The sequence below is a fragment of the Grus americana genome, chromosome 3, assembly GCF_028858705.1.
Source record: "Grus americana isolate bGruAme1 chromosome 3, bGruAme1.mat, whole genome shotgun sequence".
In the NCBI taxonomy this organism is placed as follows: Eukaryota; Metazoa; Chordata; class Aves; order Gruiformes; family Gruidae; genus Grus; species Grus americana.
The window spans coordinates 392288-411091 of NC_072854.1; the positions used below are offsets into that span (position 1 = coordinate 392288).

Below are 18804 nucleotides of genomic sequence, written 5' to 3' on the forward strand. Positions count from 1 at the left end.
CCACCGCCGGTCGCGGGCGTCGAGTGGTGCGTGTGCGCTGCGTGATGGCGGCGGAGCGTGGGGTGTAGGACGCGTGGTGTGCGCGTGCGGGGGGGAGAGGGGCGCGGCGTGCGGTGTCCGTGCGTTGGGGGTGGGTGTGGAGTGATGTGGCGGTGCGGTGCGGGAGGGGGTGTCATACTTACCTGGCAGGGGAGACACCATGATCAGGCAGGTGGTTTTCCCAGGGCGAGGCTCATCCCCTGCACTCCGGGTGTGCTGACCCCTGCGATTTCCCCAAATGCGGGAAACTCGACTGCATAATTTGTGGTAGTGGGGGACTGCGTTCGCGCTCTCCCCTGACATCTCTGCCGTACAAGGACAGACAGAGCTCTACGACCTTCGGTAGCTCCTCAGGGCTCTTGCGGCCCCGCGGGGGGAACGTCGGGTTCGGCGGAAGGGCAGGACCCTCCCAGGCCCCGCTCCCTGATCCCCACCGTCTCTCCGCGGGGACAGCGGGAGCGGCCGGGGCGCAGCGGTGCCCGTTGGGGCCGCGGGCTTCCCGTGTTCTGCCGGCGCGAAGGCTCCGTGATCGCCGTGTAGAGCAAAATCAAATGTAACCAGGACCATCGCTGCTAAAGGACGGCGTTGCACGGCCCTACCCCTGGGTTAACGTTTATCCGACCAATATACTAACTAAGATGTGATTGTCAAGAAGCAGAACTGTAACTGATAAATTGATAGTTTGACCAACGATCCCTGAAGAACCGTTTGGGCTTGCCAGAAGTACCGGGAAACGAGGGGAAAGGTAATTCCGGCAGGGGGAATCGCGACCACCGACCCACGGACCACCTACCCCAATTATTCCACCTGCTCGAAGATAAAGGAGGAGCAAAGAACCGAGCGTGCGCTCTAGTTTGCATGCTAGAGCAATCATTTATGGCGTAGCAATGCATACGCATTAGGAAGATGAATATGTGAATGTATTACTGTCCTGGTTCTGGCAAGGACAGAGTTAATTTCACAAGGAGCCAGGACAGGTGAGCCAAGCTGGCCGGGGGCTATTCCATACCATGGGACGTCATGCTCACCATAAAAGGGGGCTGGTCGGGCAGGGGCGGGTTCGGCGTGGCTCCGGTGACGTGCGGCACAACCTGTGAAGTTGTAAAGTAGGTATGTTTATTCAGCGCTGGGCAGCACGGGGGGTCGTCCCACCAAAATCGTGCGCGCCTTGCAGCAATTCCCTTTGAATTTTATAGGATAGAATGTTACATATTCAAAAAGCACCTATACATATTCATGATCTTTCCGCGGAAAGGTGGTCTTATTACAACGAGTTCATTTCCATTGTCTCCGCCTTTAACTCCTCTCAGCTGCGCACGCGCAGTCCCTCTTGGTGGTGGTGGGCCGGGGTCTCAGGGATGAAGGCCGTATGTCTTCCTCACTGTGCACTTTTCACCTTCACCACAAAACTTGCTCAGACCGGTTCCTAATTAGCAGAGAATCCTCCGTGTTCGTTCCCTTCTGATTTACTACCTCCTTATCTTGTGATTGGTTACAAAAATGCAAGCAGAGCGAAGGGTCATCTTGACCCTTCCTTACGCTAGTTCTTGTTAAAACATCTTACGTAAGGGTTAAGATTACTAGATATGTGGCTTGAGCTAGTTAATGGTCCTGCCATTTCCTTTAAGTGTTAGTTCTCTCTATCACCGGGACGGGTTGAGTGTTCGGTCGGTCGTCGGATCGGTAAATTGTTCTTTGTTATCACCCATGGTGAACATCTGTTATCAGTACTGTTGATTGCTTCCCTCTCCCTTGCTGTCCCAGTAACCTGCCCTTATCCCAACCCTCGAGGCTTTGCCGTTGTTTTTCCGTTCTCCTCCCCATCCCGCCGGGGGAGGGGTGAGTGAGTGGTGCGTGGCACCCAGCTGCCGGCTGGGGCTAAACCGCGTCAATTACGTAGAAATAACCCCTGATGTGAAGCTCTGGGGTGCTGTTCTGGGACAGACGCTACATCTGCGCGAATACGCCACGAAATACCTCTGCTCCGCGTGGCTGTGAGCGTATGGGCTATGGGTAAAGGAACCCCCGGGTTTGGGACAGCAGCCTCCTGCAACCGGCACCTCGCGACCGCGGGCCCGCTCGCCCGGGGACCCGCGCAGGACCCGACTCTGCGGGGAAAGGGGAGTTCGGAGACTCTGGGGGGGTACTGAGAGCGCCGCGAGGCAGCTCCGTACCGGTGTTCAGTCTGTCCTTGTACGGCAGAGATGTCAGGGGAGAGCGCGAACGCAGTCCCCCACTACCACAAATTATGCAGTCGAGTTTCCCGCATTTGGGGAAATCGCAGGGGTCAGCACACCCGGAGTGCAGGGGATGAGCCTCGCCCTGGGAAAACCACCTGCCTGATCATGGTGTCTCCCCTGCCAGGTAAGTATGACACCCCCTCCCGCACCGCACCGCCACATCACTCCACACCCACCCCCAACGCACGGACACTCCCCGCCCCGCCACGCTTACGGCATATCACGACGCCTCGAGCTAATCCCCACGTTCCGCCGACAAGCAGCGCCCACGTCGCGCCCGCGCTCGCCCACGCTGAGCGGCGGTGTGACACGGGTAGTTCCCGTGGTGCCGTGCGCGGTGCCTTGCTTTGCATGACCACGCCCCAAGGCCCCTCCCGTAAGGCCCCGCCCCCGGCGGTTCGGAGCGGCTCTGCCGGCAGCGGCGCGATCCGCATGGCCCCGCCCCCAAGGCCCCGCCCCGCCCTTTCCCGATGCCGGCCCCGCTCGGGGCCCCCCCGCTCGCCCCCGGCACGGCGCGGGTTCGGGGCCGGGGATACGAGGAGCGGCCGGAGCTCTTCCCCAGCAGGGCGGGTGGGGAAAGGCAGCGCCCCCAGCCCCGCGGGCCGGCTCCCCAAAGCGGCCTGGAGGGTCCCGCACCGCCCCTGGGCAGCTGCCTGCACCGCCTCCCGCCTGCCCCGGGGAAGGAGTCGGACAGACGCACAGAGAGGATGCTGCGGGCTTTATTTATCCCTAGCCCCGGCGTGGTGAGCCAGACACCGGGTACACGGAGCCCCTCTGGCACACGGAACCCCCCCTGCCCTGCCCCCCCCGCTCAGGGGGTCTTGGCCTTCCGGCGCTGGGTGCCCCAGAGCAAGAGGGACAGGGACAGGGTGATGGCTCCCAGGATCCCGCAGAAGAGCAGCATGGGGAACGTGCCCTGCGAAGAAGCAGCAGTGAGCAGCACAGCCCCCCGCTGCCCCCGCTGCTCCGGCACTCAGGGAGGGGGATCCCGTCCTGCGGGCCCTCACCTCGCGCAGGCACTTGTAGCCGTGGAAGGGGCTGTCACACAGGCACTGGACGAGGCCGGGGCCGTCTGGGGCACAGGCAGCGTTCTCAGGGCACAGCCAGGCTGGCGGAGCAGAGCAGGGGGGGTCACAGGGCCAGTCTGGAGCCAGCCCCCACCTGCCACCCCAGGGCACCCCTGCTCCCCACCGTACCGAGCTCCCCGGAGCTGTTGCAGGGGTTCCTCTGGCCCTGGCAGAGCCGGCTGTTCCCATGCATCGTCACGTTCTCCCAGGCGTTGCTCCCGCCCGGGCACTCCAGTGCCAGCGGCACCATGCTGGGGAGCAGAGCTCAGCACCCGGCACCGTGGCAGCCCCCCGCGCCGCCCCCCGCCACTGGTACTCACAGGTGCTGCAGGTGGGTGAAGCCCAGGAAGGAGCCGTTGGGGAGGGGCGTCAGAGGGTTCTCCGTCAGGTCCCTGCAAACACACTGGGTGCATGGACCCCCACCTGCCGCTGCCCAGGTGCCCACAAACAGCACCGGCCCCAGCCAGGCTGTTCCCCAGCAGGGAGACTGGCCCCGGAGATGGGACAGGTACCTCTGGGATGGTGTCATAGAATCATAGAAGGGTTTGGGTGGGAAAGGACCTCTAAAGACCCGTCCTGCCATGGCCAGGGACATCCTTCACCAGATCAGCCCCATCCAACCTGGCCTTGAACACTGCCAGGGAGCCAGGGGCAGCCACAGCTTCTCTGGGCACCCTGTGCCAGGGCCTCAGCACCCTCACAGGGAAGGATTTCTGCCTCACATCCCATCTCCATCTCCCCTCCTGCAGCTTCAGGCCATGCCCCTTGGCCTGGCACTCCCTGGCCTTGGCACCAGCCCCTCTCCAGCTTTCCTGGAGCCCCTGCAGGGACTGGAAGGGGCTCTAAGGTCTCCCCGCAGCCTTCTCTTCTCCAGGCTGAACAACCCCAACTCTCTCAGCCTGAGGTCTCCAGAGCAGAGGTGCTCCAGCCCTCGCCTCATCTCCGTGGCCTCCTCTGGCCTGGCTCCAACAGCTCCATGTCCTTCTTGTGCTGGGGACCCCCGAGCTGGACGCAGCACTGCAGGGGGGTCTCAGCAGAGCGGAGCAGAGGGGCAGAATCCCCTCCCTCGACCTGCTGCTCACGCTGCTGGGGGCGCAGCCCAGGACACGGGTGGCTTTCTGGGCTGCCAGCACACATTGCTGGGTCATGGTGAGCTTCTCGTCCCCCAACAGCCCAAGTCCTTCTCCTCAGGGCTGCTCTCCATCCATTCCCTGCCCAGCCTGGAGTTGTGCTTGGGATTGCCCCGACCCACGTGCAGGACCTTGCACTTGGCCTTGTTGAACCTGAGGAGGTTCCCAGGTCCCCCCCAGCCTGCCCGGGTCCCTGGGGATGCCAGCCCTCCCCTCAAGGAAATTAACCGCACGACGCAGCTTGGTGCCACCCGCAGACTTGTTGATCCTACCGTGTCATTAATAAAGACGTTGAACAGCACCGGTCCCAGTACAGACCCCTGAGGGACACCACTCGTTACTGGTTTCCATTTGGACATTGAGCCATTGACTGCAACTCTTTGGCCGCAGCCATCCAGCTAATTCCCGACTCATCTAATAGCCCACCCGTCAAACCCACAGCTCTCCAGTTTAGTGACGAGGATGTTGCATCAGATGCCGTCAAAAACCTTACAGCAATCAAGACAGATGACATCAGTTGCTCTTCCCTTATGCACCAGCACGGTCCCTCCATCGCAGGCGGCCACCAGCTTAGTCAGGCATGACTCGCCCCGGTGAAGCCGTGCTGGCTGTCTCGTCACCTCCCTGCCCTCCACGTGCCCCGACAGCCTCCAGGAGGGTCTGCTCCGCGCTCTGACCGAGCGCAGGGGAGAGGCTGCCTGGGCGGTGGTTCCCAGGGCCCCCCCTTTTAGAAACAAGGGGGACATTCCCCTTTTTCCAGTCACTGGGGACTCCCCCCGCCTGCCACGGCTATGCAAACGGGATGGAGAGTGGCTGGTGTCCCCTGGGTAGGGGGGTGCTGGGGGGACAGGGGGACAGCGGGGACGGGGACCAGAGAGGCAGGGCTGTGCTGGCCAGGGGGGTTCCCACCAGACCCACCCCAGACCCCTCTCCCTGCCCCTCCCTCACGGGGGGGGGGCACGAGGACTCACAGGATGACGATGGCCGCGGCCTCGGCCAGCCCCGGGGGGAGGCTGTGCAGGGAGCAGTCACTCAGGTCCAGCCTGGGAGGGGGCAGCGGTTGGGGAAGGGATGGCAGCGTGCGTGGCACCCCCCGCACCCCATCCTGCGTGCCCCCCCGCCCACCCCCCACCCCCTGCATTCCCCTGACCCCCAGTGTCCCCCAACATCCACCCTGTCACCCCCCGACCCCCCCGTCACCCTCCTGCACCCACCCCAAGCACCCCCCACCCATGTGGTCCCCAGACACCCCCTACACAGCCCTCTGCACCCCCCAGCGCGCCCCTGCCTCGCACCCCCCCCCCCCCCCCCGCCCCGTACCCGAGCAGCCGCTCCGGGCGGGCGCCCCGTTCCCGGCAGCAGCGCCCCTCGCTCTCGGTGCCGGCCTGGGACGCGCAGTACTGGGCCACGATCGAGCCGTTCCGCACCGGCCCCGGGCAGCGCCCGCATACCTGGGGCCGGGGCGTTCGGTGGGGCACGGGCAACCCCGGCACAGCCCCCGCCCCCCCGCCCCCGACCGGGCACCCCCCGGAGCCCCCCGACCCGGGCACCGCCCCAGCATCCCCGACCCGGGCATCCCCCCGGCACCCCCGACCGGGGACTCCCCGACTCCCGGGGCCGCCCCCGGAGCCCCCCGACCCCCGGGGCATCCCCCCGGCACCCCCGACCGGGGACTCCCGGAGCCCCGCGACCCCCGGGCATCCCCCCGGCCCCGCCGCTCACCGCCGCGCCGCCGGCGGCCCAGGGCGGCAGCAGCAGCGGCAGCAGCAGCGGCAAGACGGCGCCCATGGCCCCGCCGAGCCCGGGTACGCCCCCCCCGCCCCCCCCCGGGGGGCTCTTCCGGGACCGCCCCGCCCCCCCGGACACGCCCACGCGAGGGCGCCCCCTGGCGGACACGGCCCGTCACCGGGGGGTGCCCCGAGGGGGGGGGGGGGCGCGGAGGGGCTGGGCGGGACCGTGCCCCCCCCTCCCCCCCCGCCCCGGGCCGGGCCGGGCGCCCTCTGGACCCCGAGCGGGGATCCCCCGCGGCGAGGGGGGTGGGGTGGGGTGGGGAGAGCCGGGTCGCGGTGACCTGCCCGGGGCAGCGGAGCGCGGCCGGGGCCCCACGTGGGGGCCGGTCCCGGTGGCGGCGGCTGACGCCATCACGGCGCGCGGGGCCGGGGGGACCCGGCCGGGGGGGGGGGGGAGCGGCGGTGAGGGCAGCGCTGGCAGCGCCGCCCGGTGCCCCCCCCCCCCCCCCACGCGTCATCAGGACGCGCCGGCCCGGGGCAGGGCGGCACGTGGGCTCCGCTCCGCCGCGCCGCCGGTGAGTGTCGCACCGGGACCGCCGGGGCCCCTCAAGGTCACTGCCCGGCTCCGGAGCGGCCCCGCCGGGCTCGGAACCACACGCCGGGGTCGGGGCCGGGGCTCGTCCTGCTGCCGCCCGCCCCGCCTCGCCCTCGGCCGACACCGGCGGCTCCGGGGAGCCGGGCCTGGGGCCGCGGTCGCTGGGGGGACGGCGGGAGCCGGGGGGGGGGGGGTGGCACCGGGGACCCCGGGGAAGGGGCAGCGGGGCCGTGGCCTGAGGTCACCGGGGACGCCGGGGCTGGGCAGCCGCGCCTTGAGCCGGGTCACCGGGGACGAGGAAGCGTAGGGCGGGGGGAACGGGAGGAGCGGGGTCACCGGGGACACCGGCGGACACGGGGGCGTGAGGCAGGGCCGGGGAGCGGGGCACGGCCCGGGGCCTTGGGCTGGGGACGCCGAGGCTGGAGGCAGCGGGGACACCACGGGGCCGCCCCGTACCGGGGAGCCTTGGGCTGGGAGCGCCCGGGGTGCCGGGCCTTGGGCTGCGGTGGGGCAGCCGTCAGGGACCGCGGCACCGCCCGCCTCGTGTTTAGTCTCCGCAGCGGAATGCGGCGGGGTGACCTTGGACCCTGCCCGGGAGCTGTGCCGCACGCAGCGCGTCCCGGCCAGGCACGGGGACGGTGGCATGCGAGGCGGGAGGCGCTGCCCTCTCACCCCCTTTCTGCGCTGCCACGACGTCCTGTGCCAGCACAGCCGCCCGGTCCCCCGGCACCCACGGCGGGCAGGCCCGGGCAAGCTGTGCCGGGTGCAGGGGTGCCAGGCGGGGCCCAGCCTAATCCCCCCAAGTATGCCCCGGGCGGGCATTCCTCTGGGGATCACGGCGGGTGCAGCACCAGCCCCCTGCCCCGGCAGCCCGGCCTCGTCCTCCCCATGCCCCGTGCTGCCCCGCGGCAGCCCCTAACGCTGCCCCACTGGTACAGCATCGTGGGGTCCCTCCGCGCCCCCTGCCCCACTGGGGCCTGCCGTTCCCCCGGCACTCGCCGCTCCTGGCTCCCTGCTCCCCACAGCCCCGTGCCTGCTGGCGGGGGGGGTGTCTCTGCTTGTGCCACCTCCCTGCCTGGCTTCTGGGGCTGCCCGGCTCGCTCACCCCCGGCTCTGCAGGGGCTGGAGCCCAGGCTGGGGGCAGAGGCATGGTGGGGACCCCCGAGGATGTGCCGGTGAGTGGGGCAGGGGGTGCCAGGGCTGCTCCACCTGGCTGCTGCCCAGAGCCCCTGAGGCTGTCAGACCCGCTGTCCGTCTGTCTGTCCCCGGCTGTGTGGGTGGGGGTCACCCAGCCCAGCCTCTGCTCAGCTGGGTGAGGGTCCCAGGGCTCCTGCATCTCCTCGCCGGCACAGACCAAGCTCCGCTGTCCGTCTGTTTGCCCCCCATGGCCCCATCCATGGGTCCGACGGGGCTGGGGGCTGCCAGTGGGGCCGGTCCTGCCAGGCGGGCCGCTGTGGGGGTGGCTGCTCTGGCGCCAGGGCAACTGTGCTGGGCTTGGCTGGGCTCTCGCACCGGGGGCAGCTCTGCGGGGCTCGGCGGGGCCGGGGCGGTTGGGTCGTGATGTGTTTGGCTGGGGCAGGGCCGGTGCTGCCGGGCTTGGCGAGGCTGTCCTGCACCGGGGGCGGTTGGGTTTGGCCATGCGGGGCCGGTTCTGCCAGGCTTGGCGGAACAGCGTGGGGCTGGTAGGGCCGGTGCCGCCGGGGTCCTGGGTGGGACTGTTTTTGCAACCGTGGCCTCGGTGTTCTTTGGAAGAAGCTCCCGTTTCCCTTGGCGGGGGCAGGTTGGACAGCCGGGGGGGTGGGCGCCGCGCTGCCGAGCCCAGCCCAGAGGGAGGAGAAGGTTTAAGGGGACGTTCCTCAACCAGCCTGCCCCCCCCTGCACCGGGTCCTTGAGGCTGAGACAGAGCGAGCGAAGGTCCCTGCAGTGTCAGGTGCAGCTCCCGGCCGCCGCTGACACCCGTCCCTCCTCCCGCAGCTCTGGGTGCCGGGGAGATGCCGGCCAGGACCTGCTGCCGGGGTGGCTGCCGGGGTTCGGCATGCCCATGAGGCTGACGGGGCGCAACCGGGGTGGGCGGCCAGGCAGCGGTGGCTCCGGCGGGACAGTGGCAATAGGAGACGCTCACCATGGAGTTCACGGCGATCGACTACAGCATCTTCGCGCTGCTGCTGGTGCTGTCGTCGGCCATCGGACTCTTCTACGCGCTGAGCGGGGATCGGCAGCGCACGGTGCAGGAGTTCCTCCTGGCCAACCGCAACATGGGCTTCCTGCCTGTCGCCCTCTCCCTGCTGGCCACCTTCCAGTCGGCCGTGGCCATCCTGGGTGTGCCGAGCGAGATCTACCGCTTTGGCACCGAGTACTGGTTCCTCGGCTGCTCCTATTTCCTGGGGCTGCTCATCCCAGCTCACGTCTTCATCCCCGTCTTCTACCGCCTGCGCATCACCAGCACCTACGAGGTGAGAGGGGCCGTCCCCGTGGGGACGGGGGGCACGCGCGGAGCCCAGCACCCGGCGGGACGTGCCGGCAGGCGTGTGGCCTCGGGACGAGCTGACGGCGCCCGGTGGGGGTTTGGCTCCGGGCCCTCGCTTCCTGGTGCCCCTGTCTGGGCGCCCAGCGTGCCGCGCCCCGCAGATGGGGCTCCCACCGGGCTTGTCTCATCCCGTCCTTCGCCCCCGTCCCCTGCCCCCGGCAGCGCTGGCCGGCCTCGCGGTGTCTGTGGCGGCAGGAGCCGAGGTGCTGGGGCAGGGCTGCCTGCCCCCCCCCGCTTCCCCACTGCTGGGGGGACACACGGGGGGACGTCCCCCCTGCTCAGGACCCCGTGTCCGGGTGGGACAGTACCCTGACCCATCTTCCCCCCCGCCCCCAGTACCTGGAGCTGCGCTTCAACAAGACGGTGCGGGTCTTCGGCACCATCACCTTCATCTTCCAGATGGTGAGTGGGAGGGGGGGGGGGGGGGGCGCGGGGGGCCGTGCACGGTGTCAGCGCTGCTCTCCCCGCAGGTCATCTACATGGGGGTGGTGCTCTACGCGCCCTCGCTGGCCCTCAACGCAGGTAACAGGGGGACGGGAGCAGGGGGGAGATGCTGGGAACGCCATCCTGCACGGGGGGGGGTGGTGCGTGGGGTGATGCCCCCCCCAGCTCGTTAACGGCCTCTGCCACTTCCAGTGACGGGCTTTGATCTCTGGAGCGCGGTGCTCACCATGGGGCTGGTCTGCACGCTCTACACTACACTGGTGAGTCCCTGCCCACCGCGCCGCAGCACGGCCGGCCGCGGGGTGCCCCGGGTCCCCACCGGGCCGCGGTGACGGGCGCCGTGTCTCCGCAGGGCGGGCTGAAGGCCGTCATCTGGACGGACGTCTTCCAGACACTGGTGATGTTCGCGGGGCAGCTGGCCGTCATCGTGGTGGGCGCCCAGCGCGTGGGCGGCATGGCCCGTGTCTGGCGCCTGGCCAAGCAGGAGGGCAAGATCTCCGGCATCGAGTGAGCGGCCCGGCTGAGACGCCTTCACCCGCCCGGGGCCGGGCACCCCACGTCACGCCGTGGGGACGCGTGGGGCGCGCCTGGGGTGGGGAGGAGGAGCTCCGGCACGGGGGGGGGGGGGGTGGTGGTGGGGGGGGGGGTTGTTCCCGCCGCCCCCTTTCCCATGCTGCGGGGTGCCGGGTCTGGTGAGGACCCGTGGCCGTGACCCCTCTGCCGGTGCCTGCCCGCAGCCTGGACCCCGACCCCTTTGAGCGGCACACCTTCTGGACGCTGGCGGTGGGGGGCGTCTTCATGATGCTGTCGCTGTACGGGGTGAACCAGGCGCAGGTGCAGCGGTACCTCAGCGCCCGCAGCGAGCGGGAGGCCAAGCTGTGAGTGGGGACGGGGCTGGGGGGTCCCGCGGCCGGGATGGGTGTCCCCCCCCTTCCCCACCGCCTCTGACGCCTGCCTGCCCCCCGCAGCTCCTGCTACGCCGTCTTCCCCTGCCAGCAGATCGTCCTCTGCCTCAGCTGCCTCACCGGCCTCGTCATGTTCGTCTACGACCGGGAGCACCCGCTGGGGCAGGCCCATCAGCCCAGCTCCCCCGACCAGGTGGGTGGCTGGACCCTGTCCCTGTGCCCCCCCCCCCCGTCCCCCCCCCCGTCCCCCCGTGCTGACCCTCCCGCCCCAGCTGGTGCTGTACTTCGTGATGGACGTGCTGCGGGACCTGCCGGGGCTGCCCGGGCTCTTCGTCGCCTGCCTCTTCAGCGGGTCCCTCAGGTGAGCGGGCGGCCCAGGGGCCAGTGGGGCTGGGGGGGTCGCGGCAGAGCCCCCTCCCGCTCCTTCTCCTCCCCAGCACCATCTCCTCCGCCTTCAACTCGCTGGCTACGGTGACGATGGAGGACCTGGTCCGGCCGCACTGCCCCAGGCTGTCGGAGTCACAGGCCACGCTGCTCTCCAAGCTGATGGGTGAGCGGGGGGCATTGTGGGGGGGGCTGGCGCTGGCGGCAGGGGGGGTCCCCAGCACTGCCGTGACCCCCCCACTCCTCTCCCCAGCTTTCGGCTATGGGTTGCTCTGCCTGGGGATGGCCTACGTGTCCTCCATGCTGGGCCCCGTGCTGCAGGTAGGGTGGGGGTGTGGGGGCACCCAGCCGGTGAGCGGCCGGCGCCGGCCGGGGCGATGGGTCGGTGCTCAGGGCCGTGTCCCCGCAGGTGGCCATCAGCATGTTCGGCATGGTGGGGGGCCCGCTCCTGGGGCTCTTCTGCCTGGGCATGTTCTTCCCCTGTGCCAACCCCACGGTGAGTGTCCCCCTGCCTGGCTGGGGGTCCCTGGAGGGGGGGGGGGGGCAGGGCACCCCGGGGGCGGGGGTCAGCACCCTCTCTCTCTGCCGGCGCAGGGTGCTGTCGTGGGGCTGCTGGCGGGCCTGGCCATGGCCTTCTGGGTGGGCATCGGCAGCATGCTGAGCAACATGGGGGGCACGGGGGGGGCCTCCCCGCCCAACAGCACCGCGCTCCTCTCTGCCGGCAACTTCACCACCGTCCTCAACACCACGCTGCTGGCCCCCACAGCGGCCCCCCAGAGGTGAGCGGGGCGGGGGGGCTCGGCGCCGGGGCGCTGCGGCTGCGGGACGGGGGGTGCGGGGGTGCTGCTCCATGCCCTGCCCCCCCCATGCTGACCCCCATCTCCCCCAGCCCCACGGGGCTGCAGAAGTTCTACCGCCTGTCCTACCTGTGGTACAGCGCCCACAACTCCACCACCGTCATCCTGGTAGGGCTCCTGGTCAGCCTGCTCACCGGTGAGTGCGGGGGCGCGGGGGGCCACCAGCAGCCCCACCCCACCCACCCCACCCCGCTCACCCTCTGCTCTGCCCCCCAGGCCCCACGCCGGCAGCGGCCGTGGACCCCCGCACCATCTACCCCGTGCTGCCGCGCCTGCTCTGCTGCCTGCCCCACAAGTACCGGCAGAGGCTCTGCTGCGGGGTGGGGGCTGCCCAGGTGAGGGGCCCGGACCCCAGCACTGGGGGGGGGGGGGGGGCCCACAGCATCCGTGTCCCCCGCCCCGTGCCCCTGCTGCCCCTCCCGCTCTCTCCCTGCAGGACACCGACCGGACGGACACCGCGGAGAAGAGCAAAGGGTTGGCAAACGGCCTGGCCCCCCCCGGGCGGCGGGAGGAAGAGGAGGGACAGGGCTACATCCGCTCAGCCGGGGCCCCTGCCTATGCCCTGCAGGAGACTTCCTTCTGATCCCCACCCTGGCATGGGGGTCCCGGCCCCCCCTGCCCCCTTCCCCGGCGCCCCCCACCCCGCGCGGGGCACCCACGCTCAGCCGGGGAGCACCAAATGACCGGGACGGGGCCGGGTCCCCGCAAGGGGGGCTGGCCGGGCTCAGGGACCTCTGCCTGTGCCCACACCGGGGCCGCTACCCCCTGGCCGGGGGGGCTCTGGGACCATGGGTGGGGGGGAGTCGCAGCGGCGCCCTCCCCCCCCGGCCGGGACACTACCCGGTGCCCCGGCCACGTGCCTTACCACACCGCTCCCGGGCCGGGGGCCGCCTGGACCCCCAGGGTGCTGAGCACCGCCCCCCGTCACCCATTTCCGTGTTTGTGGTTCCCCCAATAAATGGTTCTGGAGCGCAGGTGTCGGAGCAGCCCCCCAGCCCCCTGCCCGGCGGGGACACGGGACCCCCCGTCTGCCGGAGCGGCGGGGGGGCCCTGCAGTCCCCAGAGCGGGAGCATCGCCAGACGGGGAGATTTATGGCGGCGGCCTTGGCCCTGGCCCCTGTCCCATGGTGCGGGGCCGGCGGGGGGGGCCCGGCCGGGGGAGCCAGGTGAGCACAGCCGGGGGGGCCGCTGCTCCGTGGCCGGGGGGCCCCGGGGTGAGGGGCCGGGGGGGGGGCCCAGCCTGCAGCCCCAGTGCAGCGGAGGCAGGAGGCAGGCGGTGGGTGCTGGCTGCGCGTTTATTGCTGTGGGTCCTGCCGGGTGGCCCCCCCAGCCCCTGTGGGCAGTGTGGCGCACGCACCCCCCCCTGTGTCCCCCGTCCCCCCCGCCAGCGTCCCCCGGGTCCTGCCCCACAGCGGCGGTGGGCAGGGTGAGGGCAGGGCTGGGCAGGGAGCCTGGGCACCCTGCTGCCCACTGAGCTCACGGACCCCCCGTGCTGCAGGGAGAGAGCCCGTGTGGGGGCTCCTGTGGGCACCCCGGGGGTCAGGGGGTGCCGTCCCCTGCTGCCAGCCTGCTGCCTCCCGCGCCTGTGTGCTGGTGGCTGCTGGTGGCTGCGGCTGCCCCGGGGGGGTCAGGACTGGGGCCCCCCCAAGGGCCGGCGTAGAGGCGGGAGCGCATCGGCCACTTCTGCAAGAGAGGGAGAGGGGTCGGGGCTGGGAGGGCTGCCCCTTGTCCTGCCGCTCCCGGTCCCCAACGCCTGGGCACGGGGGGGGGGGTCTCAGGGACCGGCTGCCGGGGTGTGCTGGGGACCCCGGGGTGGGGGGGCCGCAAGCTGAGGGAATGGGCGCTGGGGTGCACGGGGGACCCCGGGGACCGGCTGCGTCGTGCACTGAGGGACCCCAGGGGCTGCTGCTGCTGCACGGGGGGTAACGGGGGACCCCGGGGACTGGGTGCCGTCACGCAAGGGGCACCCTGGGGACCGGTGCCGGGGAGCTGGACGCTGAGGCAGGGGTGCCCTGGGTCTCACCTTCATGGGGTGCAGGAGCGGGTGTCCATGGAGTGGGTGGGAGGGTGCGGGCGGGGGGGGCCCGCGGCCCAGCGCGTGGCTGAGGTGGGCGATGTAGCTGGTGGCCAGGACGAGGACGTCCAGCTTGGAGAGCTTGGTGCCGGGGGGCACGGTGGGCAGGGCTGCCTGCAGCGACTGGAAGGCCCGGCGCAGCGCCCGCACCCGGCTCCGCTCCCGCGCCGCGTTCTGGGGGCACAGTGGCACCGGGGGGCCCTGCGGCAAGAGTGGGACTGAGCCGGCCCGGGGGCCGTGGTGCCCTGTGGCTGAGGCCGGGGAGGGCACCGTCACCCCGGCGGGATGGGGACAGCACCCATCCTCTGCGTGCCACCTGTCCCCGGAGCAGCCGGGTGGCCCCAGGTCCTGGGCCCCGTGGGGTGTCTGTGCCCCCAGGGCTGCGTCCCACCCACCCATGTGCCCCCCTGCCCGCACCCCCTGGGCTCAGTCCTGCCCACGACCTGCACCCGAGTGGGGTGGGCTGGCACTGCCTGGTGTGAGCCCCTCCCCACAGCAGCCCCCCGGGGCTCCCTGCTGCCACCACGCGTGGGGTCTGTGGGGTCCTGCTCCCGCACTCACCCAGCTCCTTACCTGTCCTGCTGTCGGGGGGCTCCCCAGATCACCGGGCCGGGTGGATGAGGGCCCCGGGGTCCTGCCTGTGCCCCCTCCCCGGCAGCGCCGGTTGGCTCGTGGGGGGCTGCGGGTGCCTCTCTCCCGGGAGCGGGGGGTGGTGGTGGCCGGGGAGCAGCCGTGTGTGGCAGCCAGCCCCGCTCCGCACCCCTCGCCGGCGCCTGCCCCTGTGCTCTCGGCCATGCCGGGCTCCGCCAGGCAGCCCCTGCCCGCGTTCCTGCCTGCGCCTCGGCCCCGCGAAGCACCGGTGGGTCGGGGCGCCCCAGGGAGCGCCAGCACATCCCCCCGCCGCCTCCCGGCCCGGCCCGGCCCGCGGCCTTGTCTGGGCGGGCGTCTCGCCTCCCCCTCCTTGGCACCGTGGGATGAGCAGGAGGATACGGGCTGTCCCAGCCGGAGCCTCCCCCGGCCCGCGGCCGCCCACGGGAGCCCTGCTCGCCCCACAGCCCGGCCCCAGCGCCACGGAGCCACCGGCCCCAGGCGGGGTGCCGCAGGCACAGGCCGTGCACCGGGCAGGGCACCACATGGGGTCACACCGCGCCCCGGCCCCGCGTCCCGAGGCCCTGCCCGTGGGATGGGACCCCAGTGCTGGTGCACAGGGCAGGCAGCTGCCTGCAGCAGTGGGCCCACCCCGTGGGGACTCCCACACCCGCTGCCACGTGGCATGGGCTGGGGGGTCCCCCGGGGGCTGCGCCAGCCGCACCCCAGCCCCGTCCCCAGGCGAGGGGACCATGGGGACAGGCAGCGGCTGTAGGGCAGTGCCAGGGTGCCAGGGCAGCCCGGCATGGGCAGCATGCCCACGGGTGACCTGTGGCACCCAGGGCAGCGGGGTGATGGGTGCCGGGCAGCACGAGGGGCCCCAAGAGGGGCACGGGGGGGCCCTGCTGGCCAGGGACAGGGGGAACGGGGGGGTCCGCAGCTGGGCTGCAGGCGGGGCAGCCCCCAGCCCGCCATGGGGGGCACACAGGGGTCCCCTGTTGCCTCGTGCGGGTATGTGGGTGCTGCCCCACTGCAGAGGGATATACGTGGGGGTGGGGGGCAGGTCAGGACCCCCCACACCCACGCGGGGCTCTGTTGAAGGCAGTGCCGTGCAGACGTGATGCCCCACTGCCCGGGAACTGTCCGTGCGGGGCGCTGCCATGCCGGGAGCCGTAGGCAGCTGCTGTCCCGGCACTGCGGAGCACCCACGGACACCCACGGACACCCACGGACACGCACGACCCTGCCCGCGCTCTGCTCTGCGCATCGGGGCGGGGCAGGGGGCGGGGCTATGGGCGACAGGGGCGGGGCTATGGGCGACAGGGGGCGGGGCTAGGGAGCGGGGCGGGGCGGACGTGGCGGCGGCGCGATGACGCAGCGACGCGGTGACGCGCTGACGTGTGCGGCGCAGCCATGGCGCCGCGGCGGCCGGCCGAGCTGTACCGGGCGCCCTTCCCGCTCTACACCGTCCGCCTCCACCCGCGCCGCCCGCTCGCCATCACCGCCGGCGGCGGCGGCGCCGCCAAGACCGGCATCCGCAATGGCGTGGTGCGGCTTAGCGCGGGGCGCGGGCGGGCCCGTGGCGGAGGGGGGTGAGGAGGCCCGGGGGGACGCGGCGGGGAGCTGCGGGGCCGGGGGGCGGAGGGAGGCCCGGCCCGGCGTGGGGGCGGCCCCGGGGAGGGGGGGGAGACGTGTTGCGGCGGGTGGCCCCGGAGCAGGGCCCCGCTGCGGCGGCTGAGGCCGAGCCCCGTCCCGCAGCACTTCCTGCAGCTGGAGCAGATCGGGGGGCAGCTCAGCGCCTCCCTGCTGCACTCCCACGACACCGAGACCCGCGCCACCATGACCATGGCGCTGGCCGACGACATCATTGCCGCGGGGCAGGACGCCAGCTGCCACATCCTCCGCTTCAGCCTGCAGGCGCCCGAGGCCAAGAGCGGCCCAGCCGGCCGGAACGGTGAGTCCCGCTCTCCCCGGGGGAGGTCGGTGTGACAGCGCCCGCTCGGGGTGCCGTGGGGCAGGGCCGGGGGGCTGGAGGGTGGTTTGGAGATGGGGCGGTGCTGTGGGGGCCTTCGGCCTGCCCAGCAGTGGGGAGCTGTGTCAGGGCTCTGTGTCGTCTGCCCCACGGCAGGCAGCGGGGAGAAGGGGCCGCGGAAGCGGAAGGGCCCCAGCCCGGCGGGGCAGGGTGAGACGCAGAGCCAGACGAGCGAGGTGACGGTGGAGAGCCTGCACAGCGTCCGCACAGATTTCAGCCCTGATGCCCTACAGAAGGCCGTCCGCTTCAACGCCGACTGCTCTCTGCTCGTCACCGGCGGTGCTGATGGCTTCCTCCGCCTCTGGGAGGTAGGCATGGGGGGAGCTGAGGCTGGGCGTCGCCGTGCTGGCGGCAGCGTGTGTCCGGTGGGGAGGGCCAGGCCCTGATGGTGCCGAATCAGCAGCTCTCGCGTTCACGTAATGCTGCGTCTTCCCGACACCTTCCCCGAGCGACCCCGGGTGCTGCGCTGGGGCTGTCGGGGGACCCCAGCCCTCGGGGTGCAGCTCTGACACCTGCTCTACCCTTGCAGTTCCCCAGCATGAAGAAGACGCTGGAGTTCAAAGCCCACGATGGGGAGATTGAAGATATCGCGCTGGGCCCTGACAACAAGGTGGGCGTTGGGCGGCTCCCCAGCCTCGTGGGCAGAGCCGTCCTTGGACGCCCGCGCTCTCTGCACAGGTGGTAACGGCGGGACGGGACTTCCAGTGCTGCGTGTGGCAGCAGGACCAGCTGGTGACGGGGCTGCGCTGGAACGAGAACCTGCCCGGCATCCCCGACAAGGCTTACCGCTACCAGGCCTGCCGGTGAGGGCGTGCGAATGTGTAATCCAGGGCCCACCGATCCTTCCGGCAGCCCCTGCCGCCTCTGCTGGGCTGGGGAAGGAGTGGCTCTGCTGGCTGCTTTAGCGGGGTGGGGTCCGGGTCCAGGCTTGCATTTGGGAGAGGGGAGGGTGCTGGGCGCCGGGTGAAGGGGGGCGGCGGTGCTGGCTGTAGGGACTGATGGACCCCGTGTGCTTCTGGGGCAGGTTCGGGGCTGTGGAGGACAACGCCGGGGCGCTGCGGCTCTACACAGTGCAGGTGCCCCACAAGCGGGAGCGCCGCCCCCCGCCCTGCTACCTGACCAAGTGGGACGGGAAGAGCTTCCTGCCACTGCTGACCCGGCCCTGCGGCAGCGAGGTGATCTCCTGCCTCTCCGTCAGGTACCCCGGGGCCGGGCGGGTGCGGGGCTGGGGGCCATGCCGGCCCCCGCTCACCGTCCTCCCCCCTGCAGTGACTCGGGCACCTTCTTGGGGCTGGGCACGGTGACGGGCTCTGTCGCCATTCACATCGCCTTCTCGCTGCAGGTGAGCTGTGGGGGCGGTGGGGGCTCCCCATGGCCCGGGGAGCAGCTGGCTGGGCGGGGAGGGGTTCGGGGGCAGCCCCAGTGTCCCCCCCTGGGGGCCAGGCTGCCCTGAGTCACCCCCGTCCTGCTCCGCAGAGGCTGTACTACGTGAAGGAAGCGCATGGCATCGTGGTGACGGACGTGGCCTTCGTCCCTGAGAGCCGGCGCGGGCGGGAGCTGCTGGCAGGGAACGAGGCCGCCCTGCTCAGCGTGGCCGTCGACAGCCGCTGCAAGCTGCACCTGCTCCCCAGCCGACGTAGGTGCCGGGGTGGGGGGTGCCGGGGGGCCCATGGCCGCTCGCCAGCCCGAAGCAGGGCTGCTTCTGCGTGTGCAGGGGGGGCTGGGGGGCGCAGTGCCCGTCCTCACCCCTCTCCCCCCCGCAGGCTCCCTCCCCATCTGGCTGCTGCTGCTGCTCTGTGCCGGGCTCATCGTGGCCGCCATCCTGCTGCTGCAGCTCGCTTTCCCGGGCTTCCTCTAGGCCCCCGGCCCCCAAGCGCCAGGCCGGGACCCCCCCAGCACCTCTGCCGCGCGTCCACCCCCCCAAGCAGACTGTGAAGCAGCCGAGGGACCAGCCCCGGCCCCGCCGGCCCCGCTGGCACTCGGGGAGCGGATGAGGGGGCCGGGGGCCGCACGGGGCGGCGGTGCGGCGTGGGGCTGGCCCGGGGAGGAGGGGTCCCAGCAGCTGCCGTGATTAAAACTGGAGCGTGACCCGGAGCGTGACCCGGCACTGTCTGTCGGTGCTGGGCAGCGGGGGTGGCCGCAGCCGCGTGGGGTCGGTGTGGGGCCCGGTGCCCTCCCGGTCCCCTCCAGCT

General features: G+C 71.4%; 4 protein-coding genes and 2 non-coding genes across 9 annotated transcripts; 3 read left to right on the plus strand and 3 right to left on the minus strand.

Annotated features, from left to right (window-relative positions):
- The first annotated feature begins 174 nt into the window (after positions 1-174).
- On the plus strand, positions 175-338 carry LOC129205449 (U1 spliceosomal RNA). Its single transcript, XR_008576737.1, has one exon. It is a non-coding gene; the product is annotated as a U1 spliceosomal RNA (small nuclear RNA).
- Positions 339-2247: 1909 nt separating this feature from the next.
- LOC129205450 (U1 spliceosomal RNA) lies at positions 2248-2411 on the minus strand. The gene has a single exon (XR_008576738.1). It is a non-coding gene; the product is annotated as a U1 spliceosomal RNA (small nuclear RNA).
- Positions 2412-2982: 571 nt separating this feature from the next.
- Positions 2983-6342, minus strand: ATRAID (all-trans retinoic acid induced differentiation factor). Its single transcript, XM_054820068.1, has 7 exons — positions 6199-6342; positions 5797-5927; positions 5448-5519; positions 3667-3738; positions 3476-3597; positions 3287-3387; positions 2983-3195 (listed from the first exon to the last, which is right to left on the minus strand). Exons 1-7 carry the CDS (start codon positions 6262-6264, stop codon positions 3091-3093), a joined length of 669 nt encoding a protein of 222 aa, XP_054676043.1. The 5' UTR covers positions 6265-6342; the 3' UTR covers positions 2983-3090.
- A 240-nt stretch (positions 6343-6582) lies between these two features.
- Positions 6583-12892, plus strand: SLC5A6 (solute carrier family 5 member 6). Of its 3 annotated transcripts, XM_054820040.1 has the most exons (16): positions 6594-6781; positions 8776-9254; positions 9665-9730; positions 9799-9850; positions 9965-10032; positions 10125-10279; positions 10510-10650; positions 10741-10870; positions 10950-11038; positions 11115-11227; positions 11315-11382; positions 11471-11557; positions 11656-11840; positions 11951-12054; positions 12135-12253; positions 12355-12892. In XM_054820040.1, the coding sequence occupies exons 2-16, from the start codon at positions 8925-8927 to the stop codon at positions 12499-12501; spliced, it is 1854 nt and encodes a 617-aa protein (XP_054676015.1). In that variant the 5' UTR covers positions 6594-6781; positions 8776-8924; the 3' UTR covers positions 12502-12892. The 3 variants fall into 3 exon arrangements, with proteins under 3 accessions (XP_054676017.1, XP_054676015.1, XP_054676016.1); XM_054820041.1 differs by lacking the exon at positions 6594-6781 and having other exon boundaries at positions 7174-9254; XM_054820042.1 differs by lacking the exons at positions 11951-12054; positions 12135-12253 and having other exon boundaries at positions 6583-6781.
- Positions 12893-13392: 500 nt separating this feature from the next.
- TCF23 (transcription factor 23) lies at positions 13393-15973 on the minus strand. 2 transcript variants are annotated; one of them, XM_054820049.1, is made up of 3 exons: positions 14566-15964; positions 13942-14193; positions 13393-13601 (listed from the first exon to the last, which is right to left on the minus strand). In XM_054820049.1, exons 1-3 carry the CDS (start codon positions 15553-15555, stop codon positions 13458-13460), a joined length of 1386 nt encoding a protein of 461 aa, XP_054676024.1. In that variant the 5' UTR covers positions 15556-15964; the 3' UTR covers positions 13393-13457. The 2 variants fall into 2 exon arrangements, with proteins under 2 accessions (XP_054676024.1, XP_054676025.1); XM_054820050.1 differs by having other exon boundaries at positions 13942-15973.
- PREB (prolactin regulatory element binding) lies at positions 15939-18646 on the plus strand. The gene is made up of 9 exons (XM_054820051.1): positions 15939-16128; positions 16339-16534; positions 16709-16920; positions 17142-17222; positions 17291-17415; positions 17637-17810; positions 17882-17954; positions 18089-18248; positions 18376-18646. Exons 1-9 carry the CDS (start codon positions 15994-15996, stop codon positions 18468-18470), a joined length of 1251 nt encoding a protein of 416 aa, XP_054676026.1. The 5' UTR covers positions 15939-15993; the 3' UTR covers positions 18471-18646.
- Positions 18647-18804: the final 158 nt, after the last annotated feature.